The following is a 22365-nucleotide window of genomic DNA, read 5'->3' as shown; positions in this document are numbered from 1 at the left end:
GTGATATGTAAATGAAACTTTGTATTTGAGGACCTTGTATTGTTAGGTCACTGCATGCCAAGTTTAATGTTCATCATACCTTTAATCCCTGATATATAAGAATCTAAATTTTGACATTTTTTTGGGTGCCAACATTTTTGGGAGATTTTGCCTAAAATTTTCTGGCTGAATATCACTTGTAAAATTCTTTTCATTATTATTCTTTAGAAAATGCATTAAGTTGTACAAGATGGTGAAATTTCATTTCTTTCAGCAGAATAAAGCCCAATATATAACAGCTGAGTTGCCAGAAATTCATGTTCGCTCTGCACAAAGATACACGTATTCCAACAAATGACAATGAATGTTAAACTTTACCAATGTGTTTGGGGACATCTGCAAATGTGCACATAAAATTTCATTGGAATCCTTGATGGTCAAACAGGAAAATGTTCTGAGATTAGTGATTTGACATGGAATAATCTGCATGTATGTGTAAAGGAAGTTTACTAGTGGGGCTGTTTGACAAAGTCACCTCTCTCTCTCTCTCTCTCTCTGTGTGTGTGTGTGTGTGTGCGTGCGTGTGTGTGTGTGTGTGTGTGTGTGGGTGTGGGTGTGTGTGTGTGTGTGGGTGTGCGTGTGCGTGCGTCTGTGCCTGCCAGCCTGCCTGTGTGCTTTTTGAAGAAGGACCAAGAAATAAAGCTAGGTGATGGTTGTCCTTTCATGTAAAAAAAGTCATTTAAGTGTTTTTCATAAACAAAAATGAAATCTAATAATTTTTTCATAATGCAGGGCCACAGTCATAATATATTTCTTTAAAGTCAGTACTGCCATTAAACTGTTGTGTATTTACAGTATTACATTTACACTTACACAATTATGATTTCGGCTTTGAAGTGCCATTATCTGTTTTAAGTGTAAAATATGGTAGTATGCCATCATAGGCAATTTATAACACCTGAAACACTTGATAATGGCACTTTGAAGCCGAAATCATGATTGTGTTAGTGTAAATGTAACACTGTACATAAACAACAGTCTAGTGGCAGTACTGACTTTAAAGAAAAAAATTGACATGTTTAATAAAAATCATAACTGCAGGAGTTACATACCCATATTGCAAGGAAAGGAAACAGTATGAAATACAGTGAAGTACAACAAAGTAACACAGCATATAATGGTGGCTACCTTACACAATACTGTCAGCTAGCTAATGTTGTCTGCAGCCAAAAACAAAGTACTATTGGTCAAAGCCTTCTGACTTCTACCATTTCAGGGGTAGGGAGTGGGTCAACCAATTTAAAGTTAGCGTATTGTGTGTGCCTGTCTACTGCTCTATGTCTCCTCAGTTTGATACTATTGGTATATTTTTAAAAAATTTATTTATTATGTATAGTGATGAAGCTGATAATTGTAGGTTACTTATGTTGCAATAGAGAAACATATTTTATGAAATATTGTGACAATTACTGTAAATGGTTTTTGTTAATTACAAGTAATTCAGTACTATTAATATCTGAATAATGTTATAAATTAGTTTGTGCATAAGCTTTCAGTTATTTACAAGACTTCCTATGATAAGCTTATAAAGTTGAAAAATTATAATACACCTTTAATAAAATTGGCAGAAGTAGAAAACCAGGACAGTAACAAGCTTAATAAATGTATTTGGAAGCTGTCAACCTATGTCCTTTGAAAATTTGGTTTCATTTTGCCTACCTCTTTCCTGTTCATGAATAGCGCCTAATTTTTTGTCAGTGGTTCCTCTTATCAGACACTTAAACTTGATTTATTAGAACATCAAGTTCCAATGACTTTTTTCAAGAATTATGAGATTGTACCTCTCAGTTAATCTTGTTATATGATTGTAACATAATTAAATTGAAAGTAATTTCAATATAATTTAACAAAGAAATTACAAATTCTGTGCATGTTCTGTATTGCTTGAGTTGAAGTGGAAGTAACAGAATTTTTTAAATTTTTTGTTACAGTTTCGGATTGCACTTCTTCTATCACCTCACTTTAGTGAGCCAGTGACATCAGAACCAAGTGTGGTCATCAGTACACTCCCAGCTGGTGTACCATCATCACCACCACAAATTGTGAGAGCAACAGCTGTTGACAGTAGCCGCATCTCTGTGTCATGGCAGCCCGGTCCCTTTCCCAATGGACCTGTCTTGTCTTATGTGTTACATATCAGCGAAGTGCTAGGGGGCTATTCTGCCCTCAAGGTGAGGTGAAGAGGACCACAAAAGCATGCACACAAGATCTCCTGCACGACAGCGTTTCTTCACTGTTTGAGAAGAATAAACTTTTCTGGCACATTTCCAATCTATTACTTCCACTAACTCTAATCTCTCCTGCAGCCATGGGACTGAGAGAAAAATTGTGTTACTAAAGTATCAAGGTTTAATTGCAAAATGCTGGAAGTAGAATTACCTTGTGTGAGAGCATTCCTAAGCTATGTGAAACAGATTATAAGTAACTTGAAGGAGCAGCAGTGATTAGTGACTTAATCATGCAACAGATGGGTTAGAAAATGTACTGTGGCCATATGCCAATAGTAATCAGGGGAGAATGTTTTGTCATACTCATGCGAATTGATATCATAGGGGTACAGACCATTGAAGACAATGAGATATCAAGCTGGAGAAGTGTTTCAAACTGCAGTCTAATGGGAAAAAGAATTGAAGTAGAAATGGAAAGAGAAATGTGAGGAAAGCAGTGATCTGTAAATGTAATGTCATTGACATGTGTGAAGGGAATGTGGGGCAAAATTTAAGTAGAAAAATTTCACCTTCTTCAAGCAGATTATTAATATTGGAAATGTTTTAGAAGTTTCTAAAGAAAAAGTGATTTACACGAGATATCTGTATGGTGTAAAAGTGGCAATTGGCTCTCAAAAGTGTGAAGTCATCCACATAAGTACTAAATGGTATCCATTAAATTTTGGTTATGTGGTAAATCACACAAATGTAAAGGCTGTAAATTCAACTGAATACTTAGAGATTACAGTTACGAATAATGTAAATTGGAGTGATCACATGAATAATGTTGTGGGGAAAGCAAACCAAAGACCCGCATCAGATTGGAATGACAGAGGACATAAAAAAAATTCAAAGAAGGGCAACTCATTTTCTATTATTGCAAAATAAGGGAAAGAATTCCGCAGATATGATACATGAACTGGAGTGGGAATCATTAAAACAAAGGCGATTTTCGTGCAGCAGGATCTTCTCATGAAATTTCAATGACCAACTTTCCCCTCTGAGTATGAAAATATTTTTCTAGCAGCCACCAACATAGGGAGAAATTATCATCGTAATAAAATAAGAGAAATCAGAGCTTTTCAAGGAAAGATCTAAGTGTTCATTTTTCCCACACGCTGTTCGAGAGTGGAACGGTAGAGAGATAGCTTGAAGGTGGTTCGATGAAACTACTCCTAGACACTTAATTGTGAATTCAATTTTAAGAATGCACCATTGGAAAATATTATTTAATTGTATGCAATATTTATAAGCTGTAACAGTTACCTATTTCTTTGAGACAGACAAGAACCAGCTTCTGAAACAGTAATAACTGGGGCAATGCTCTCTCTCTCTCTCTCTCTCTCTCTATCTATCTATCTATCTATCTATCTATCTCTCCCATCTTTGTCTCACACACACACAAATTATGGGGCCACTCATATTAGTAAAACCATTGAATAAACAGGCATTATTAGAGATTTGTGGGTGCTGACACGTATTTTGTAGGGTATGACTGTATGAAAAATGAATCTTTTTGGTGAAATAGGAAGAATTCTTCTCATTTTGGTTTCATAAATTTAACAAACCTGATTTAATTTTTTTTTATGTAGTCTATTCGTCTGTAAAAAGAAATAAAATAGACAGTAGGAATAATGGGTATAATGTGTAGTTTCTATAGTGAAGGGAGGAACATCCCACCATGTCGGCATCAGATTATGAAAGAGAAATGGTACAGAAAAGGAATCAGAAATAACAGTTAACTGATTGCCAAGGTTCCAAATTGAAGATAGTAAAAATGAACTGCCAAAAATTGATAGGTCAAAAATAAATGTTGGACTTACTTTAAGGTGCCACAAGATGCAAATGGAAAAAAATAGCAAATTTAGTGAAAAACAGAAAAACATTAAAAGGATATGGGTGTGGGAAATGCATAAAAAAGAAAGAAGGAAGGAGCACATAAAAAAAGAAGACATGTTCTCACATAACAGCTAAGAGAGAATACAGATTGTAAATACAAAAGGGGAAGAAGAAATACTTTGGAGGAGATTGAAGAAGTTCAGAGGGAATAAAAAGGCAGGTGGGTGGTACAAGGAGTAAAAATGCAGATGGATGGTAAGAACTGAGTTTTGGGATCTACCTCTAATATCTGGAGTTCAGAAGTTCCAATGTAAAAGACGCAGTCTATGTTGTTCAATTGCTGAAATAAATACTTGAATCCCTACCTGCTCTGTAAAAGGATTTTAAATGTTCCAGATGTAGAAAGGATGCATTTGTCATTACTGAGAGCTTTGTCCTTATAATAAACTGGAAGTACTTACAAATCAATTGGAGGATCATGTGTTCTTCTTGCTCACATGTTTTCATCTCCCAGATTATGTTTATTTTTCTGGTGATGAAGATGAATTGTGTGGTATTGGCAGGGTACTTAAGGTAGTTTTACAATGGGACCACTCATATGAGTAAAGGCATTGGATAAAAAGGCATTATTATGGATTTTTGGGTTGTGGCAAGTGGTTTGCAGGGCATGGCTGGATGGAAAATGGATATTTTTGGAGAAATAGGGAGAATTCTTCTCATTTTGGCTTCAGGAGATGACTCAAGGTTTCGACCTTAACAAAAACAGCTATCAATATATTATACTCTGGGATGCTCATATGTATTGTACAGCTTGGGTTTAGCCATTCTGATTTGAGGAATATACTCACAGAACAGTTCTCTTGGATAGTTCCAGAACTCCAGAGTATTCATGAAGTTGCTGGTGTACTTATGGAGAAGGCCAGAATCATAATAGATATGTCTCCTCAGTTAGAGTTATCTCTCGTATTTGACATAAGGGTTTTTCATTCTCATTATTTATACTTCAGAATGTTACTCTCTGCTGCTAGATCATTGTTGCTTCCAATATGATTCCATGTTCTCCCTTCATCCAGAACTCATATTAACTTTCATACTACGGTAACTGTCCAAAAACAGAGATCTACTGCTCAATTTTCTGTGAGAGAATACTTGAGGGACCATCAATTTGGTGATAGGGGGTGGCAGTTTGGAAAGTTATTCCTACCTTCCAGTTGGTGTTCAAGATGTCAGAGTCTAAAGAAACAAAATGTGTAGTAATGCTGTAGGTAATCAAACCTCGAGATGATAAGGATTGCAACCAGTGAGCTACAGTGTTTTACTTCCTTTCCTGAGATAGACTCTTGTGGAAGGCATTGACAAGGAAGAGAGTGTGAGATGCTTGCATTTTTTAAAGTCATGTGGCATCTGGAAATAGTGTGAATGAGGAAAAACATTGTTTTGTGGGTAGTGGAGGAATGTAGGTATTATCAAACTTGTGCAGTGGAAGTACCACCTGTGGTGGTTATCCTCAGATCTGTTGTGGATCGAACTGCTTCCTCTTGCCAAGCATGACATGACCCTCTACTCTTTGTGTTGCCATTTGGAACCTGAAACAGTGTTAGATTGTAGCCACATGAGAAAAAATATTATTTCACTCTTTAGGTGAAACAGAACTTATCATATGTGTACATTTTACGAATTTTCCTATTTTACTGATGTTTTGTTCTTGTGACAAAGAAGCTTTTTAAAAGTTTTGAAAGCAAGAGATTTAACTGTTTCTTTTAGCAAATATATCTTTCAGCACTGCACCAGTAGTTCCTGTTTCAGTAGCTGTTAAGTAAATAGCTGTCTTCAAATAATGTTAGCATTTGTCAGATGTTTTCACCAAGTGATTTCATATTTTTTACATAGAAAGCTGAGTAAGCTTGTTAACTTCAATTAAGCTGTTTGGTATATTTGTTATGCAGGCTGGGAAGGGGATAGAGAATTTTTAACTTATTCTCTTAACGTATGATTTATTGTAACATTCTCATCTATTAACTGCTCTTATTGTTATTATATTCTTTATTTGTTTAACCAGTGCACCATGCCAACTTCCTTCACTATGATTATGGTCTCTCATTACTCCAGTTTTTTTTTAATTACTGCTTTTGATTGAGTTAATAGTTTAATTTGAATGGAGTTAAACTGAAATAGATAAATTACATAAAATAAAATTTAGCAAGCTACACTGTTAAGCATGTTTAACAGAACACTAGAACGGAGTTTAAAAAAAGGAAAAAAAATCATCAGAGCTTCTCCACTTTCAATAAAATGCTGAAATTCACACCCTGTTCACACACTGTGCTAGTAACTTGTACACTTCTGAGTAGAACGTGAAAAATATTATTTGTGCAATGTACCCACAAACATGTACAGAAAGACAATGCTGTAAGTTTCAGCACCTCATCAAAAAAACTGGGGAATAATAGGATAGATCACACTCAGAGAATCATTTTTGCCAAGGAATAAATCATTACCATCTTGTCATTGATGCATTATGTGCATGATTTTGATACCTTGGGTATTGTTTGCACTGCAACGTAGTCAATGTGTAGTTAGTTGTTGAGTTGTTTCTAATCCTTCACTGTGCCTTACTAGTTGTTTACAGGTGAGGTTCTGGTTCCATCATCGAGTATAAATTGTTTGAATTCATTGATGTGACTGTATAGGTTAGGTGAGAACGGAGGGGATGCATGTCATATCTGTGAGCAGGTTTAGTAATAGGCTATATCCACAGAAAATCTGGTATGTTATTTATGCCTTCAAGAAACAGAGTCTCCATACTGAGCATGTGGGCTGTGGAAGGCCTGATATGAGAACAATGGATGTTAAAGATCTCAAAGGTTTAGTAGCACAGTTGCAACCTATATGCGTGCATATGCTGTTGACATGGGCCATGTAACCATTTGGAGAGTATTTCAGCAGTATCCGTGTGTACAATCTTCATGAGGTGTAGACACTAGGACTACACAATATTCCACATCATATATAATCTGTGCAGTGGTTTCTTCATTGAAATGTTAATGATACTGCCTTCCATACACATATTATTCAAATATAAGATTTACTTTATACATGAAAGCTATTTTAAGATGCAGAATAGTCCTTAAACTATAAGAACCCACCTGATACTGCTGTGTTATCAGCCTTATAAAGTATGTCTAAAGAATCGATAGTCTTCTCAGTGGCTTCGCCACTGTGTCTGTCACCTGCTGTCCTTAACACCTGCTTTCAGCTGTATCAGTGCTGATGCAGAGGGAACTGGTGCCTTCCAAATCTTCTTCTTTGTAGAGTACCCTTGAAGTCAGGTTACCATTACTAAAATCCTCTATTCTGATACCTAATGTCACTTTGGTCCTGAACAGTGGCCCGTCTTTGAATAGACTTGAGTTCCTAGAAAAATCATCTCCCCAAATATTTCCCAATTGTGTGATTTGTATCTAAATATTGCTACATGCCACAATCCGTTTGAAAGATTGTTGAAGTCATTCAAGAAAACAGGCTTCAGTAACATGAAGACATTGATCTGTCCTAATTTACAAAGGATTTGATTTAATACTATCATTCCAGGTAATAGCTTTCTAGAAAACTGTAGCAGCCTGGTCTCAACAGATCTGTTATTTTACTTCTAATTTCATTACCTCTCCTCAACTTACACCATGCCTTAGTTGCTGGTTATTTCCCAGTAATATGACTTTCATCTATGTTTCTAGATATCTAGCCCAAGATTGCTTTGTGTCCTCCCTTGTGTAGATCCCACCATCAGTGTCATGTAATTTGACATCCTCTGATCACTAACAGGATGAGGACACAGATGTTTCCTTAGTTTACAGGTATATGATGAAGAATGGCTCCTAGCCATCCTTCACAAAGGGTGCCAAATGTGGTTCTTTTCTTCTCCAGTATCCATTCAGTTCACATGGTGCAGCAAACACATTAAATAACAATCTTTCATGGAATTTCAAGCCCTAAGTGACGTTTTAGCTCCATACGATCTGAAACTGACTGTGTCTAGCAAATTTCTGGTGTCATGCAGCCATTAGTCATCCTATTTTAAAGTCTCTGATCACTGGGATATTCAAGTACCATAGTGCCTGATAAAATACCAATGGATTCATCATGACTTGGTACTCAGGGATGAAACCAGTGATACTCATGCTTGACACTCAGTATAAAATTTTGCTTTTCAGAACTTACTGCTTCTAAGGTACACAGTAACAAAAAGTCCAGTTCTTCCATTATTATTCTTCTACTGCATCGTAAAATATTTGGTCTATATTTTATAACAATCTCATATGTCAACTGAATTGATTATTCAACCAGAATGACACATAAAAAGGATGCCATTCCTCCTACATGCTGCACAGTAGCAGCCTATACTTGGTGACAATGACTTGTAGTATAACAATCACCTCATCAAAGACAACATATTCTAGATGAAATCAGGGAAATGAGTTTGAAAGCAGACAACATGCATTGTGTCACTGTTTCAAAATTGTGCTATAGTTCCTGAATTTCCTTATCACACTTTTAATAAAGTGCTTGGTTTTAATGAGAACAGCACGTACAACAAAATACTGAGAAGTAGATACAAAAACTACTGTGAGTATTTTTGAGTTCTTACTTTTATATCTTATTTTATTGAGTAGTCCTAGTTTTTTAGATGTGAGAGAGAACATCATGCTTCATTGGTGGAAAAATCGTTTGTGGAAAGCAAGTGGGGTCTGTTGCTGTTGAATATTTGTAGTTTCCAAAGGATGAGTAAATGATGTAACTATGAAGATAATCCACTGAAGAGAGGAAATAAACCAACTTAGTTAGCCTCTTCTTGGGATGCGGAAAAGCTTTGAAAAAGACTGCATGATAATAACAGTAAGATGCACTTGCCAACACAGCAGCATTGTATTGGAAAAAAAGCAAGAAGAAGAAAAATATATGCAGAAAGAGAACTGTTGTAAGGACTGGGAGAACCTTGTTTATGTGAATGAGTTGAGAAAATATTGTTGATTAGATATTCATATGATAGATTACTGCTGACGATATATAACAGATATTGAGTGGCAGACTGTCACTAGAAAAGAACAATTACAGCTAATCTATAAGAAAAAAGTTCTTCAGAGAGCTAATAACACACACGAGGAACAGTCTGTTGTTTCCTGTCACTGTAGCTTGACTGGTTCAAGTAGTGCACTTAAAACCTGCCACAAAGGGACATTCTCTCGCTATTTGGTATCGCTCATCACTGGAACAACTGAACCACTCATTCACATCAGGGCTTTGACTACCTCTCACCATGTGCTGCAATGACAAATATAGTTTCCTTCGTAAGTGAAAGTAAACTGATAACTTTAAAACTAGGGCAGCCACAGCTGAAGTAATTATACATACTTCATTGAACAATTTGTACAGCATAACAGGTGTTTACATATGGGCGTTAAAACTATTAAAATATTGAACTGAATAAAAAGTACAATAGTCCACTGTAGCTGTATTTATTTAAGTCCATTAGAGACTCAGACAACCAGTTTCACAGATTTTAAGTTGCATCTTCTGATGTATATAATGCTATGTCCTATGTTATTGCGAGTTATTATAGAATGCCACAGAGTAACAGCTGACATGGCTAGGCAAAGATAAAAACTATCATCAGTGATGAATATCCAGTCTGTATTAAAATCATGAACTATCATCACTTTAACAATTAAAATGTGTTCCTGTGGGCATATGTCAAGCAACAGACAATGCCTCTCATAAACGTTATCCAGAAAAATATTGGGTCTGGAAGCCAGCATGCTTTTGACACCCATAACTTGCGTTGTCAGCTGCTATGACAAATATATTTAAGAGTGTCAGCTTCCTGAACCAATATTTTACTGGATAACATTTATGAGGGCATTGTCTATTGCTTGACATAAGGCTCTGAGCACTATGGGACTTAACTTCTGAGGTCATCAGTCCATAAGCCCTCAGGAACATTTTTTAATCAGTAACGTCATGACAATTTGTGATTTTAGCACAGGCTGGACATTCATCATTGATGATGGTTTTTACCAGTGGAAGAAGTCTGAGAACTGTGCCTAGCCATGCCAGCTGTTACACTGTGGCATTCTGTAATAACTCCCAATACCTCATGACATAGCATTATATACACCAGAAGATGCAGCTTAAAAGTTGCAAAACTGGTTTGTGAGTCTCTATTCGACTTAAATAAATATAACTACAGTGGACTGGATTTTTGGAGGAAGAAATGAGGTGGAAACAGGGCTAAAGTACTATGAACAAGTAAAGAAAATAAATATTGTGTTTAGACATCATTAGGGCTAACCTTCAAACATGAAAATAAACAGATTATGAGCAGGTATTATAATCTACTGTCTGCTGCAACCTATCTCCACAATGCATGAACAGTGGTGATTTGCTTTAATGAGTATGAAGGCTCTTTCACCCACCCACCCACACACACACAAACACAAACACACCTGCTGTACCATCTCTGTTACCAGCCTCCTGAACCATGAATCACATCTCTGTGGAAGACCTATTCAATTTTTGTGTGTGTTTCTGATAATGTTCGATTCACAATAATACATAAAATGAGGCTTATTCTGCAACATTCATAATCTGCTTTTATGTAATGGAATGATTAACATAAAAACTTTGCTTAAATTACTGCTTGTTCTAAAAATTTACAAATTTAACTCTACTAATTTGATTCCTTGCCATTTACATGGAATGTAACTATATTTCTGAAGCACCAATGAAAGTTGTGGTGTTCTCAAGAATTAACGTTGCTGAAAACTTGTACATACAATGTGTTGTTGGTACTGTAATCATATGTTGTTATGGACTCCAAAGAGTGGAGTCACATAGGGAAAAATTAGTTTACCTTGATGTTTAGTGTACTCCTCACATCTGATTGAATGTAGGCTAGGATATATATATATATATATATATATATATATATATATATATATATATAATGAGGGAAACATTCCACGTGGGAAAAATATATTTAAAAGAAAGATGATGAGACTTACCAAACAAAAGCGCTGGCAGGTCGATAGACACACAAACATACACACAAAATTCTAGCTTTCACAACCAACGGTTGCCTCGTCAGGAAAGAGGGAAGGAGAAGGAAAGACAAAAGGATATGGGTTTTAAGGGAGAGGGTAAGGAGTCATTCCAATCCCGGGAGCGGAAAGACTTACCTTAGGGGGAAAAAAGGACAGGTATACACTTGCGCACACATGGTCTGCTTGTGTCTGTGTATGTGTGGATGGATATGTGTGTGTGTGCGCAAGTGTATACCTGTCCTTTTTTCCCCCTAAGGTAAGTCTTTCCGCTCCCGGGATTGGAATGACTCCTTACCCTCTCCCTTAAAACCCATATCCTTTTGTCTTTCCTTCTCCTTCCCTCTTTCCTGACGAGGCAACCGTTGGTTGTGAAAGCTAGAATTTTGTGTGTATGTTTGTGTGTCTATCGACCTGCCAGCGCTTTTGTTTGGTAAGTCTCATCATCTTTCTTTTATTTATATATATATATATATATATATATACACACACACTTAAAAACAAAGATGATGTGACTTACCAAATGAAAGTGCTGGCAGGTCGACAGACACACAAACGAACACAAACATACACACAAAATTCAAGCTTTCGCAACAAACTGTTGCCTCATCAGGAAAGAGGGAAGGAGAGGGAAAGACGAAAGGATGTGGGTTTTAAGGGAGAGGGTAAGGAGTCATTCCAGTCCCGGGAGCGGAAAGACTTACCTTAGGGGGAAATATGTCTTTAAATATGTCCTTAAATATGTCTGCTTGTGTCTGTATATGTGTGGATGGATATGTGTGTGTGTGCGAGTGTATACCCGTCCTTTTTTCCCCCTAAGGTAAGTCTTTCCGCTCCCGGGACTGGAATGACTCCTTACCCTCTCCCTTAAAACCCACATCCTTTCGTCTTTCCCTCTCCTTCCCTCTTTCCTGATGAGGCAACAGTTTGTTGCGAAAGCTTGAATTTTGTGTGTATGTTTGTGTTCGTTTGTGTGTCTGTCGACCTGCCAGCACTTTCATTTGGTAAGTCACATCATCTTTGTTTTTAAGTATATTTTTCCTTCGTGGAATGTTTCCTTCTATTATAACTATATATATATATATATATATATATATATATATATATATAAACTGAAATAATTTTTTTTTTGTAGACTACACTTTAGAAGCAATTTTCATTGGTAAAGAGGAAATAAATGCAAAAAAAGACAGCAGCTTATTTATATTGATTAGAATATGTGTGCTATGTGTAATTGAGTTTCATTGTAATCCAATGATGGTATTTCATGGTTTTTATGTTTGTGAGAGATAACAGGGGGAGTAATAAATAAATACAGATGTTGAAGACTACCTAGAGGATTTAATTTGTAGGTGTGTTGCCAATTGTTTTTAGCCATGTGTGGTGTAGCAAAAAGTGCAGCAAGGCTGTATCAAAGGGTATTTATTGTGCATACAACTATGTGTTCATTAGAAAACAGGAAAACTTCAGAAATGAAATATTTAAAAAATTGCAGTATTAATAATAATATAAAATGAAGCATAAAGTTAGGAACTATGGGAAATACTTGAATGGAAATTCCCATGTCAACATATCAACTAAGTGAACTGCCATAGAAAATTAGTATGTTATCTCCAAACCAACATATTAAAAAAAAATTACAAAATTATCAGACATGTGATCAAATCCGACAGTTAATTCATGGAATGGCTTCAAAATCTGTGAGGCATCAAAGCCCTTTGCAGTTCTTCCTACTGTACATGTGTGAAATGATAAACTGGGAGAGTGTGGAACACATGTGCTTTTTGTCATATCCTTTTTCTAAAATTTGAACGTGTTGAGAATATAGACACAGTGGGACTCAGTCACACTGACTGTGCTGCAGAATTCGTAAACACATTCTCAGTTCAAATATAATACATTTCCTTGAGACAGAAAACCTTCTGTCCACAAATCAGCATGTCTTAGAAAGCATCACTTGTGTGAAATTCAACTGGCTCTTTCTCACACAGTACTACTTGGTCGAAGGACAACTGATGGATTCCATATTCCTAGATTTCCAAAACGTATTTGATTCAGTGTCCCACAGCAGACTGTTAATGAAGGTGCGAGCATATGAGATAGATAAAGCAAGTGACAACCATTTGTTCATTGCTGACATTAGAGTTGCACTCTACCAAAACTAGTTCATCTACCAAAACTATAGTTTGGTAGCTTTGGTACAGTACATAAGTGATATAGTAAATGGTAGGATTATCAATAGTTTTGGTAGCATTGGTGGGGAATGAAACATAAACAAATGTGTGAAGAGAAACTGGAAACTGATGAATTTTCTTTGTTGTTTATTTCTTTTGCACATAATTAGAACTGCACAGCATTGAGTGTTAGTCCGTTGTGTATTTTATATCCTTGCAAAATATCAGTTGCATTTTACAAGTAATAAAAATTAGTAGATCATGTAACTTTTGCACTTTTAGGTAATCAAGGCAGTTACTTTTGCTGCAAATACAGTTTACATCCACAAACATAAAAAGCTATATAATTATTGTTGTTATTTTGTCCTCAATAGAACAGCAAGGCTAGAGTTTCCTGTTATTGTTGATAAGTACAGAAATTGTTTATGAATAACAGAAACATGTTTTATATTTTTTCATGGGAGTATTGAAGTGATGTTTTTTTCTTTTTTATCTGTTTTGTTTTTTAGAAAATTGCATTTTCTAGTGCTGTATGATAAGCCTGTATTTTTTATTTTTACCAGAACAACACTCTGTTTCATGTTAGAAATCAACCATTTTTGAATAAAACCTGAATCAAACAATAACAGTTTCAGTTTTGCTATAAATACCATTATTTTTAATTACCGGGCAGGAGGATAGCTATGTAGAACAAAAATGTTCCATAGGTTACACATGCATGTGCATATCTATACTCAGTTTCTTGATAGTTCAAAGCTTCTGTTGATGGTTCACCATTTCCGGTTTCTAGGGGAATCTAGTAAGACACTGATAGCATATGCAGATAAAGTGATCAAACTGAGGGAACACCTGATTAGTATGCAACAAACCTAACATACAGGTAATGCAGTTATGACCTTAACTGATGAAAGGTACTTGCAAAACTACCACAGTCTACACCTACTTATGTTAGTGTATGGTATCTCATGGTAGTTTTAACTCTAGCTAAGGTACTTGGGTACTGTAATTTCCTAAAAGAGACGTTGATTATAATGTTTTTGTAGCATCTTTATGGGGATTGTGCTCAAGTATGCAAGATCAGTGACAAGTAGGGTTCACAGAGAACATTCAACATTTACAAAGGAGCAATATGAATGCTGGTAGACCTGTATGATTCACAACAGGGTGTCATGGAACCTTCAGCCCCCCATATATGACTATAGTAGGGATCAAAATATAAAATTAGGTCACAAAGGGTAAAATGGGAAATCATCCTTCTGACCATCTATCTGTTAAAGGAACAGGAAGAAATTTTGATGCTGCACAATAAAAAATATTAAAACATCCTGTTGCTGCAGAAATTGCCTTCTTATTGTACAGTCTAATACCCTGTTCAAAAAAGTTAAAAAAGTAAGACATGCAACAAGGTCTGAAGTCATGCATACTGTGAAAAACATACGGGTTACAAAAATCGGTGAGGCATGTGTTTTGTGAACATTAATCAATAATTGAATTATGAAAGAAACATGGCATTTCACATAATGATGTTAATTCAAAATTTCTGTAATCCACAAAACACCTTTATAACAATGAAAACAATCAATTATTGATAAAATTAATTGGATAGATTAACTCACCAAGTGCAGCAATACACTCACGTAAAAGACTGTTGTGATTGGCAAGCTTTCGGAGCCAGTGGCTTCTTCAGGCAGAAGGGTTGAAGGGGAAGGAAGAAGGGTGAAGGAAAAGAAAGGATTGGAGAGGTCTAGCAAAAGGGGTAGAATTTGGAAAAGTCACCCAGAACTGCAAGTGAGAGGAGACTTACCGCATTGTATGTGGAAGAAAGACATTTTCGGGGACTGCATCGGACGTGATTTGAAAAACTGAGAGCTTAAAGGTGGAAGATAGGGTAATATGCAAGACAGAAATTACTACTAAAACATCATGAATGAGTTAATAAGAGTGAGAATCTAAGTGCATTGTACATAACAGAGGTGGGAGGGGACAGTGAAAAACATACAGGAAAGACAATGAAAGATGTAGAAAACTAAAACGGAGTGAAGCAAAGAGTAGTTACAGTGAAGAAAAGCTGAGACGGAAGAAATTAACGTAAATTAAGGCCAGGTGGGTGGCAAGAACAAGGACATGTTGTAGTGCTAGTTCCCTTGCGGAGTTCTGAGAAATTGGTGTCTGGGGGAAGAATCCAAATGGCGCGCATTGTGAAACAGGTGTTGAGGTCATGAATGTCATGTTGAAGAGCATGCTCTGCAACAAGATATTGCAAGTTGCCAGTATATACCCTCTACCTGTGCCCATTCATCCTAATTGACAATTTGGTGGTAGTCATGCTGATGTAGAAGGCTGAACAGTGTTTACATAATAGCTAGTATATAACATGTTGTTTCGCAGGTGGCATAACATGTACTGTCAAAGGGAGAGCCACCTGCGAGACAACACGTCATATACCAGCTATTATGTAAACACTGTTCAGCCTTCTACGTCAACATGACTACCACCAATTTATCAATTAGGATGAATGGGCATAGGCAGAGGGTATATAATGGCAACTTGCAATATCTTGTTGCAGAGAATGCTCTACAACATGACATTTGTGACCTCGGCACCTGTTTCACCACACTCGCCATCTGGATTCTTCCCCCAGACACCAGTCTCTTAGAACTCCACAAGAGAACTAGCGCTACAACATGTCCTTGGTTCTCGCCACACTACTGGCCTTAATTTTCATTAATTTCTTTTGTCTCAGCTTTTCTTCACTGTAATTTCTCTTTGCTTCACTCCATTTTAGTTTTCTACATCTTTCGTTGTCTTTCCTGTCTATTTTTCATCGCCCCCTCCCACCTGTGTCAAGTACACTGCACTTAACTTCTCACTCTTATTAACTCGTACATGATGTTTTAGTAGTACTCTCTGTCTTGCATATTACCCTGTCTTCCACCTTTAAGCTCTCAGGTTTTCAAATCTCTTCGGATGCAGTCCCCAACAACCAGTCTTTCCTTCTCATCCCATACGGTAAGTGTCCCCTGACCTGCTGTTCTGGGTGACTTTTCCAAAATCTACCCCTTTTCCTAGATCTCTCCAGTCCTTTTCCTTCACCCTTCTTCCTTCCCCATCAACCCTTCTGCCTGAAGAAGGAGCCACTAGTTCCAAAAGCTTGCCAATCACAACAGTCTTTTATGTCTGTGACAAAATAGTTTTACTTACTTATTACAGACTGAAAAATGAAAAGAGTAAGAATATAGTTGAAAACGAAATAGCAAGCATTTGCATTGTAAACAAGTAATAATGATAAAGCTTAGGGTGCCAGGTAGGCTGTGAATCAGTAGTGGGGAAAAAATACTGACATCAAAAAAAGTTTTGCATCACCTCAGTTCTCAGAGTTCCAGAACCTGTACAGAAAATTGGAATAGAGATCAACATAAACATTATTTGCACCCTTTTTATTGCTTATGAGAACCACACATTCCATGTTTTACCTCCATACAGTGAGACCTTCGGAGGTGGAGGTCCAGATTACTGAACACAGCGGTACCTCTAGTACTCAGTAGCACATCCTCTTGCATTGATGCATGCCTGTATTCATCATGGCATACTATCCACAAGTTCATCAAGGCACTGTTTTTCCAGATTGTCCCACTCCTTAACAGTGATTCGGTGTGGATCCCTCAGAGTGGTTGGTGGGTCACATCATCCATAAACAGACCTTTTCAATCTATCTCAGGTGTGTTTGATAGGGTTCATGTCTGGAGAACATGCTGGACACTCTAGTCAAATGATGTCGTTATCCTGAAGGAAGTCATTCACAAGATGTGCATGATGGGGGCATGAATTATCATCCATGAAGACGAATGCCTTGCCAATATGCTGCTGATATGGTTTCACTATTGATCGGAGGATGGCATCCATGTATCATACAGCCATTACGGCACCTTCCATGACCACCAGTGCCATTCATCAGCCCCACATAATGCCACCCCAAAAGAGCAGGGAACCTCCTCCTTGCTGCACTCACTGGACAGTGTGTCTAAGGCATTGAGCCTGACCGGGTTGCCTCCAAACACATTTCCGATGATTGTGCGACACTCATCAGTGAAGAGAATGTGATGCCAATCCTGACCTGCCATTTGGCATATTGTTGGGTTCATCTGTACTGCACTGCATGGTGTCGTGGTTGCAAAGATGGACCTCGCTATGGATGTCAGGAGTGAAGTTGCGCATCATGCAGCCTATTGCGCACAGCTTGAGTCATAACATGATGTCCAGTGGTTGCACGAAAACCATTATTCAACATGACGGTATTGCTGTCAGGGTTCCTCCGAGCCATAATCCGTAGGTAGCGGTCATCCACTGAAGAAGTAGCCCTTGGGCGGCCTGAACGAGATGTGTCATCGACAGTTCCTGTTTCTCTGTATCTCCTCCATGTTCGAACAACATCACTTTGGTTCACTCCAAGACACGTGGACACTTCCCTTGTTGAGAGCCCTTCCTGGCACAAAGTAACAATGCGGATGTGATCGTACTGCGGTCTTTACCTTCACAGACAACATGAGCTGTGTACCTCCTTCCTGGTGGAATGACTGGAACTGGTTGGCTGTCAGACCCCCTCCATTTAATAGGTGCTCATGCATGGTTGTTTACATCTTTGGGCAAGTTTAGTAACATCACTGAACAGTCAAAGGGACTGTGTCTGTCATACAATATCCACAGCCAACATCTATCTTCAGGAGTTCTGGAAACCAGGGTGATGCTAAACTATTTTTGATTTGTGTAGAAAAAAATGGTTTTTTTGCAATCTAAATAAATGAAGGTTAAAATAATACATGGGAATCATAAGCAATTATTTTTATGTAAATTTATCTTGTTGTGGTCATGCTGCAGTGATTTTTCTGGTACAGAATTTTGCACTGTGAGGTACTTTTAGTTCTTAACTGTGAACATGTTTTAGTCGTCCTCTTCAACTTATACATGAGAGTGTTATTTTCACTTATGATTGTGTTTCCTGGCAGTGAAGAATATTACTAACCCGTGATAGATACCATGTTTATACTGCTGCCTATGTGTAAAACATTATTTGTTCCACTTTCTGACTTTATAACTACCATTCTTCATTCATTTAGCACCTGTCCTTAATGCATGCCTCTTTCCTTCTCTAATAAGCAGCTTGAAAAACTAACATCATTCAAATAATTATACACACTGAGGTGACAAAGGACATGGAATAGTAATATATTACATATACAGACAGTGGTAGTATCACGTACACACAGTATAAACGAGCAGTGCATTGGCAGATCTGTTATTTGTACTTAGGTGATGCATGTGAAAAGTTTTCCACCATGATTATGGCCTCATGACAGGAATTAACAGACTTTGAATGCGGAATGGTAGTTGGAGCTAGATGCATGGGGCATTCCATTTCAGAAATGGTTAGGAAATTCAATATTCCAAGATCCAAAGTGCCAAGAATGTGCCCAGAATACCAGATTTCAGGCATTACCTCTCACCGCGAACAATGCAGTGGCCAACAGCTTCACTTATGACCAAGAGCAGGAGCATTTGCATAGAGTTGTCAGTGCTAACATACAAGCAGCACTGCATGAAATAACCACAGAAATCCATGTGAGACATACAACGAATGCATCTGTTATGACAGTGAGGCAGAATTTGGCATTAATGGCCTATGGCAGCAGATGACCAATGCAAGTGCCTTTGCTAACATCTTGACATCACCTGCAGCAGCTCTTCTGGGCTCCTGACCATATTGGTTGGACCCTAGATGACTGGAAAACTGTGGTTTGGTCAGATGATTCCTGATTTCAGTTGGCAAGAGTTGATGGTGGGGTTCGACTGTGGCGCAGCTCACAAAATGCCATGGACCCAAGTTGTCAACAAGGCACAGTGCAAGCTGGTGGTGGTTCCATAATTGTGTTGGCTGTATTTACATGGAATGGACTGGGTCCTCTGGTCCAATTGAACCAATTATTGACTGGAAATAGTTATGTTTGGCAATTTGGAGACCATTTGCAACAATTCATAGACATGTCACCAGGCCACAATTGCTCACAATTCATTTGAAAAACGTTCTGGACAGTTTGAGATAATGATTGACCTCCCAGATTGCCTAACATAAATCCCATCTAACGTATCTGGGACATAATCAAGAGGTCAGTTTGTGCACAAAATCTGGCTGTAGAGCCGCATGTCTCAATATTTCTGCATGGGACTACCAACGGCGTGTTGAGTCCATGCCAAATCAAATTGCTCCTCTATGCTGCTCTGTGCTGGACAAAAGGAGGTCCAGCACAATATTAGGAGGTATCTCATGACTTTTGTCACCTCGGTGTGTGTGTGTGTGTGTGTGTGTGTTTGTGTGTGTGTCTGTGTGCATGTGTTTATATATATGTACTTTATTTTTCCTATTTTCAGTGGTTGCATGAAATGTCTACTATAATATGACTATCATTTAATGCAAGTGTAAGGATCTATGTTACAGTTTCAGTGTTGTAATGTACATAAAGAAAATGAAAGTAGGACATAAAATGGAGAGGGGGAGAGAGAGAGGGTCAAATAAAAAGAGAGAGAGAGAGAGAGAGAGAGAGAGAGAGAGAGAGAGATCTGTTTATTCTCCTTCATTCTATGTTATGTTATATGTTTCTCATTTTGGGCTTCCATTAATTAGTATTTTGGAAACCTTTGTCTGTATTATGTGTCTTAAAGTTTCTGGTGCTTACTGCCTGTTTCTATAGGATGTGCCTGCATCAGAACAGACTGGATCATATATGTTTACAAATGTTGAGGCAAACAAGACATACAGTTTATCTGTCGCAATGAGAAACTCTGTTGGTCAAGGACCTTCAGTTTCCACTTTTGTAACGACTCCTCCGGAGCAGAAAGGTATGTGAATTTTGTTACTGACAAAAAAGATTACAGAGCTCCTGTATATGAAGGCATGGTGAAAAGTAAGGCCTTTGAATTTTTTATGTGAAAATGCTTAAAGATTTTAAAATGAGACAAAGGCTACTAACATTCTACATTTTTATACTTCATATTTTTTGCAGCCCTCTGCCACTAAAGGACTCCGAATTGTAGTGTGTAACATGGTGGTGTGTAATGTAACTCTGTTGGCACATGAGAAACAGAATGTTGTAATCAGGTTTCAAATTCCGAAAGTTCCTCCATACATGGAGCACCCTCTCCCTCATCATGACAATGCCAGATCACACATGAGTGCTGCAACATCTGCAATAATCTGATGCCTTGGGTTCACTGTCATCAAAACTTAATGAACATCTTCGAGGACTTCACTTTGATAGTGACGAAGCAGTGCAAGCAGAGGTGAGCTTGTGTCTCTGTCAACAGAGTCAAACATTCTACAGTGTTCCAACAAACTAGTTTCTTGTTGGAAGAAATGTGTTCATCCCTGGGAGACTGCGTTGAGAAATAAATTTCCAGGCATGAGGAATAAAGATGTAGAATGTTCATAACATCTGTTTTATTTAAAAAGCCTTAAGACTTTTCACATAAAAAATTCTGTGGCATTACTTTTAAGCACATGCTCGTACATTTTGCATTGCTTAATATCGTCATAATGGATAATATTTGTATATGCTTCTAGATTTTTAAATTGTTTTTACTAACAGAGTGTTTTGTGTGTGTGTGTGTGTGTGTGTGTGTGTGTTTGTGTTTGTGTTTGTGTGTGTGTGTGTGTAAGCAAGCCTGATGAAACACTGTGTTTGGAGTTTGAGCCAATTGCAGGGAGCTATAACAATTATAATTAAGGGGAATGGATATAGCCAGTACAACGAGATGATTTTATTGAAGGAATGTCTGGGATTTCCCTTCCAAATCAGATTAAATCATTGAAATTTTTTTAACACAGTTATGCTTGGATAATGTAACAGTTAGTCATTTATAGTCAGCAGTACATCCATAAGTACAAAAATAATTGGGTACTGAAGGCGTGAATAAGATTGTTTCAAATTAAGCGAGTAGGTATCACTTTGCCTTTCCATGCATTCTAAGCAACATAATGTGTACTGATTACCATGTCTGACTGGTTATAAAAGTGTGTTACATTTCAAGGATCTGCCACTTTTGTCTCTGTAGTCACTGCAGCAGCCAATTTGAAAATATGATATGATATGATCATTTCGATAAGATCTGAGGTACCCAGAGAGATCGTACCCTGGGAGTAAAGAGTAGAACAGTCAATAGGTCCTAAATTTGCTGGTATCTCCATTCTCAGAAAACCAAATGTAAATGAGATCCCCAGTGAATTATCCTGTGTCCAGTTACACCACTACCTGATGTCCATGATGGTAACAGTCCACTTTATGGCAACTCTCTCCTTATTTGCACATCAGTTTCAGCAAGGTTATGTACAGTGATACATAAGAGATTCAAATGCAGATGCATGCTATTAGTGTAAGCCAGCCAGTAGGTAATCCTTGTTCTGTAAGTATTGGGTTGACCACAGGACCTGTGTGCAGAAGCATCGTAACCTGCACACTTATTTTTTAGGCACTATACAGTTTAAAGGATCACTGATTAGATTAGATTAGATTAGATTTACTTTCATTCCAATTGATCCATAGTGAGGAGGTCCTCCAGGATGTGGAACATGTCAGAAAGCCGCACGACATTAGCTGAGTGGTCTAAGGCGCTGCAGTCATGGACTGTGCGGCTGGTCCCAATGGAGGTTGGAGTCCTCCCTTGGGCATGGGTGTGTGTGTTTGTCCTTAGGATAATTTAGGTTAAGTAATGTGTAAGCTTAGGGACTGATGACCTTAACAGTTAAGTCCCATAAGATTTCACACACATTTGAACATGTCAGAAAAACAATAATACATGACAAATATTTACAACTAAAACAAATAAGTTAATGTACCTTCCACAGGTCCCAAGTGGAATGATCATCATTTTTTTTAATGAACGCTATATGAAAGGAACATTTTACAACACTCATTTATTAAGAATGCATTAATGCACTGAAATTAAAATTTAAGAAAAAATGTT

The 22365-nt window shown here is 37.4% G+C and overlaps 1 protein-coding gene across 1 annotated transcript in view; it reads left to right on the top strand.

Annotated features, from left to right (window-relative positions):
- The window catches only part of LOC126183191 (proto-oncogene tyrosine-protein kinase ROS), a 597756-nt gene that overhangs the window by 377395 nt on the left and 197996 nt on the right, over positions 1 to 22365 (top strand). Inside the window, exons 6-7 of the mRNA XM_049924934.1 lie at positions 1971 to 2210; positions 20097 to 20244. Of these exons, the coding sequence (XP_049780891.1) occupies positions 1971 to 2210; positions 20097 to 20244 (388 nt within the window). The remainder of the gene's footprint in view (positions 1 to 1970; positions 2211 to 20096; positions 20245 to 22365) is intronic.

The sequence above is a fragment of the Schistocerca cancellata genome, chromosome 4, assembly GCF_023864275.1.
Source record: "Schistocerca cancellata isolate TAMUIC-IGC-003103 chromosome 4, iqSchCanc2.1, whole genome shotgun sequence".
NCBI classification, from domain to species: domain Eukaryota; kingdom Metazoa; phylum Arthropoda; class Insecta; order Orthoptera; family Acrididae; genus Schistocerca; species Schistocerca cancellata.
The sequence above is the reverse complement of the archived record's forward strand: the minus strand, read 5'-3'. Positions and strand labels throughout refer to the sequence as shown.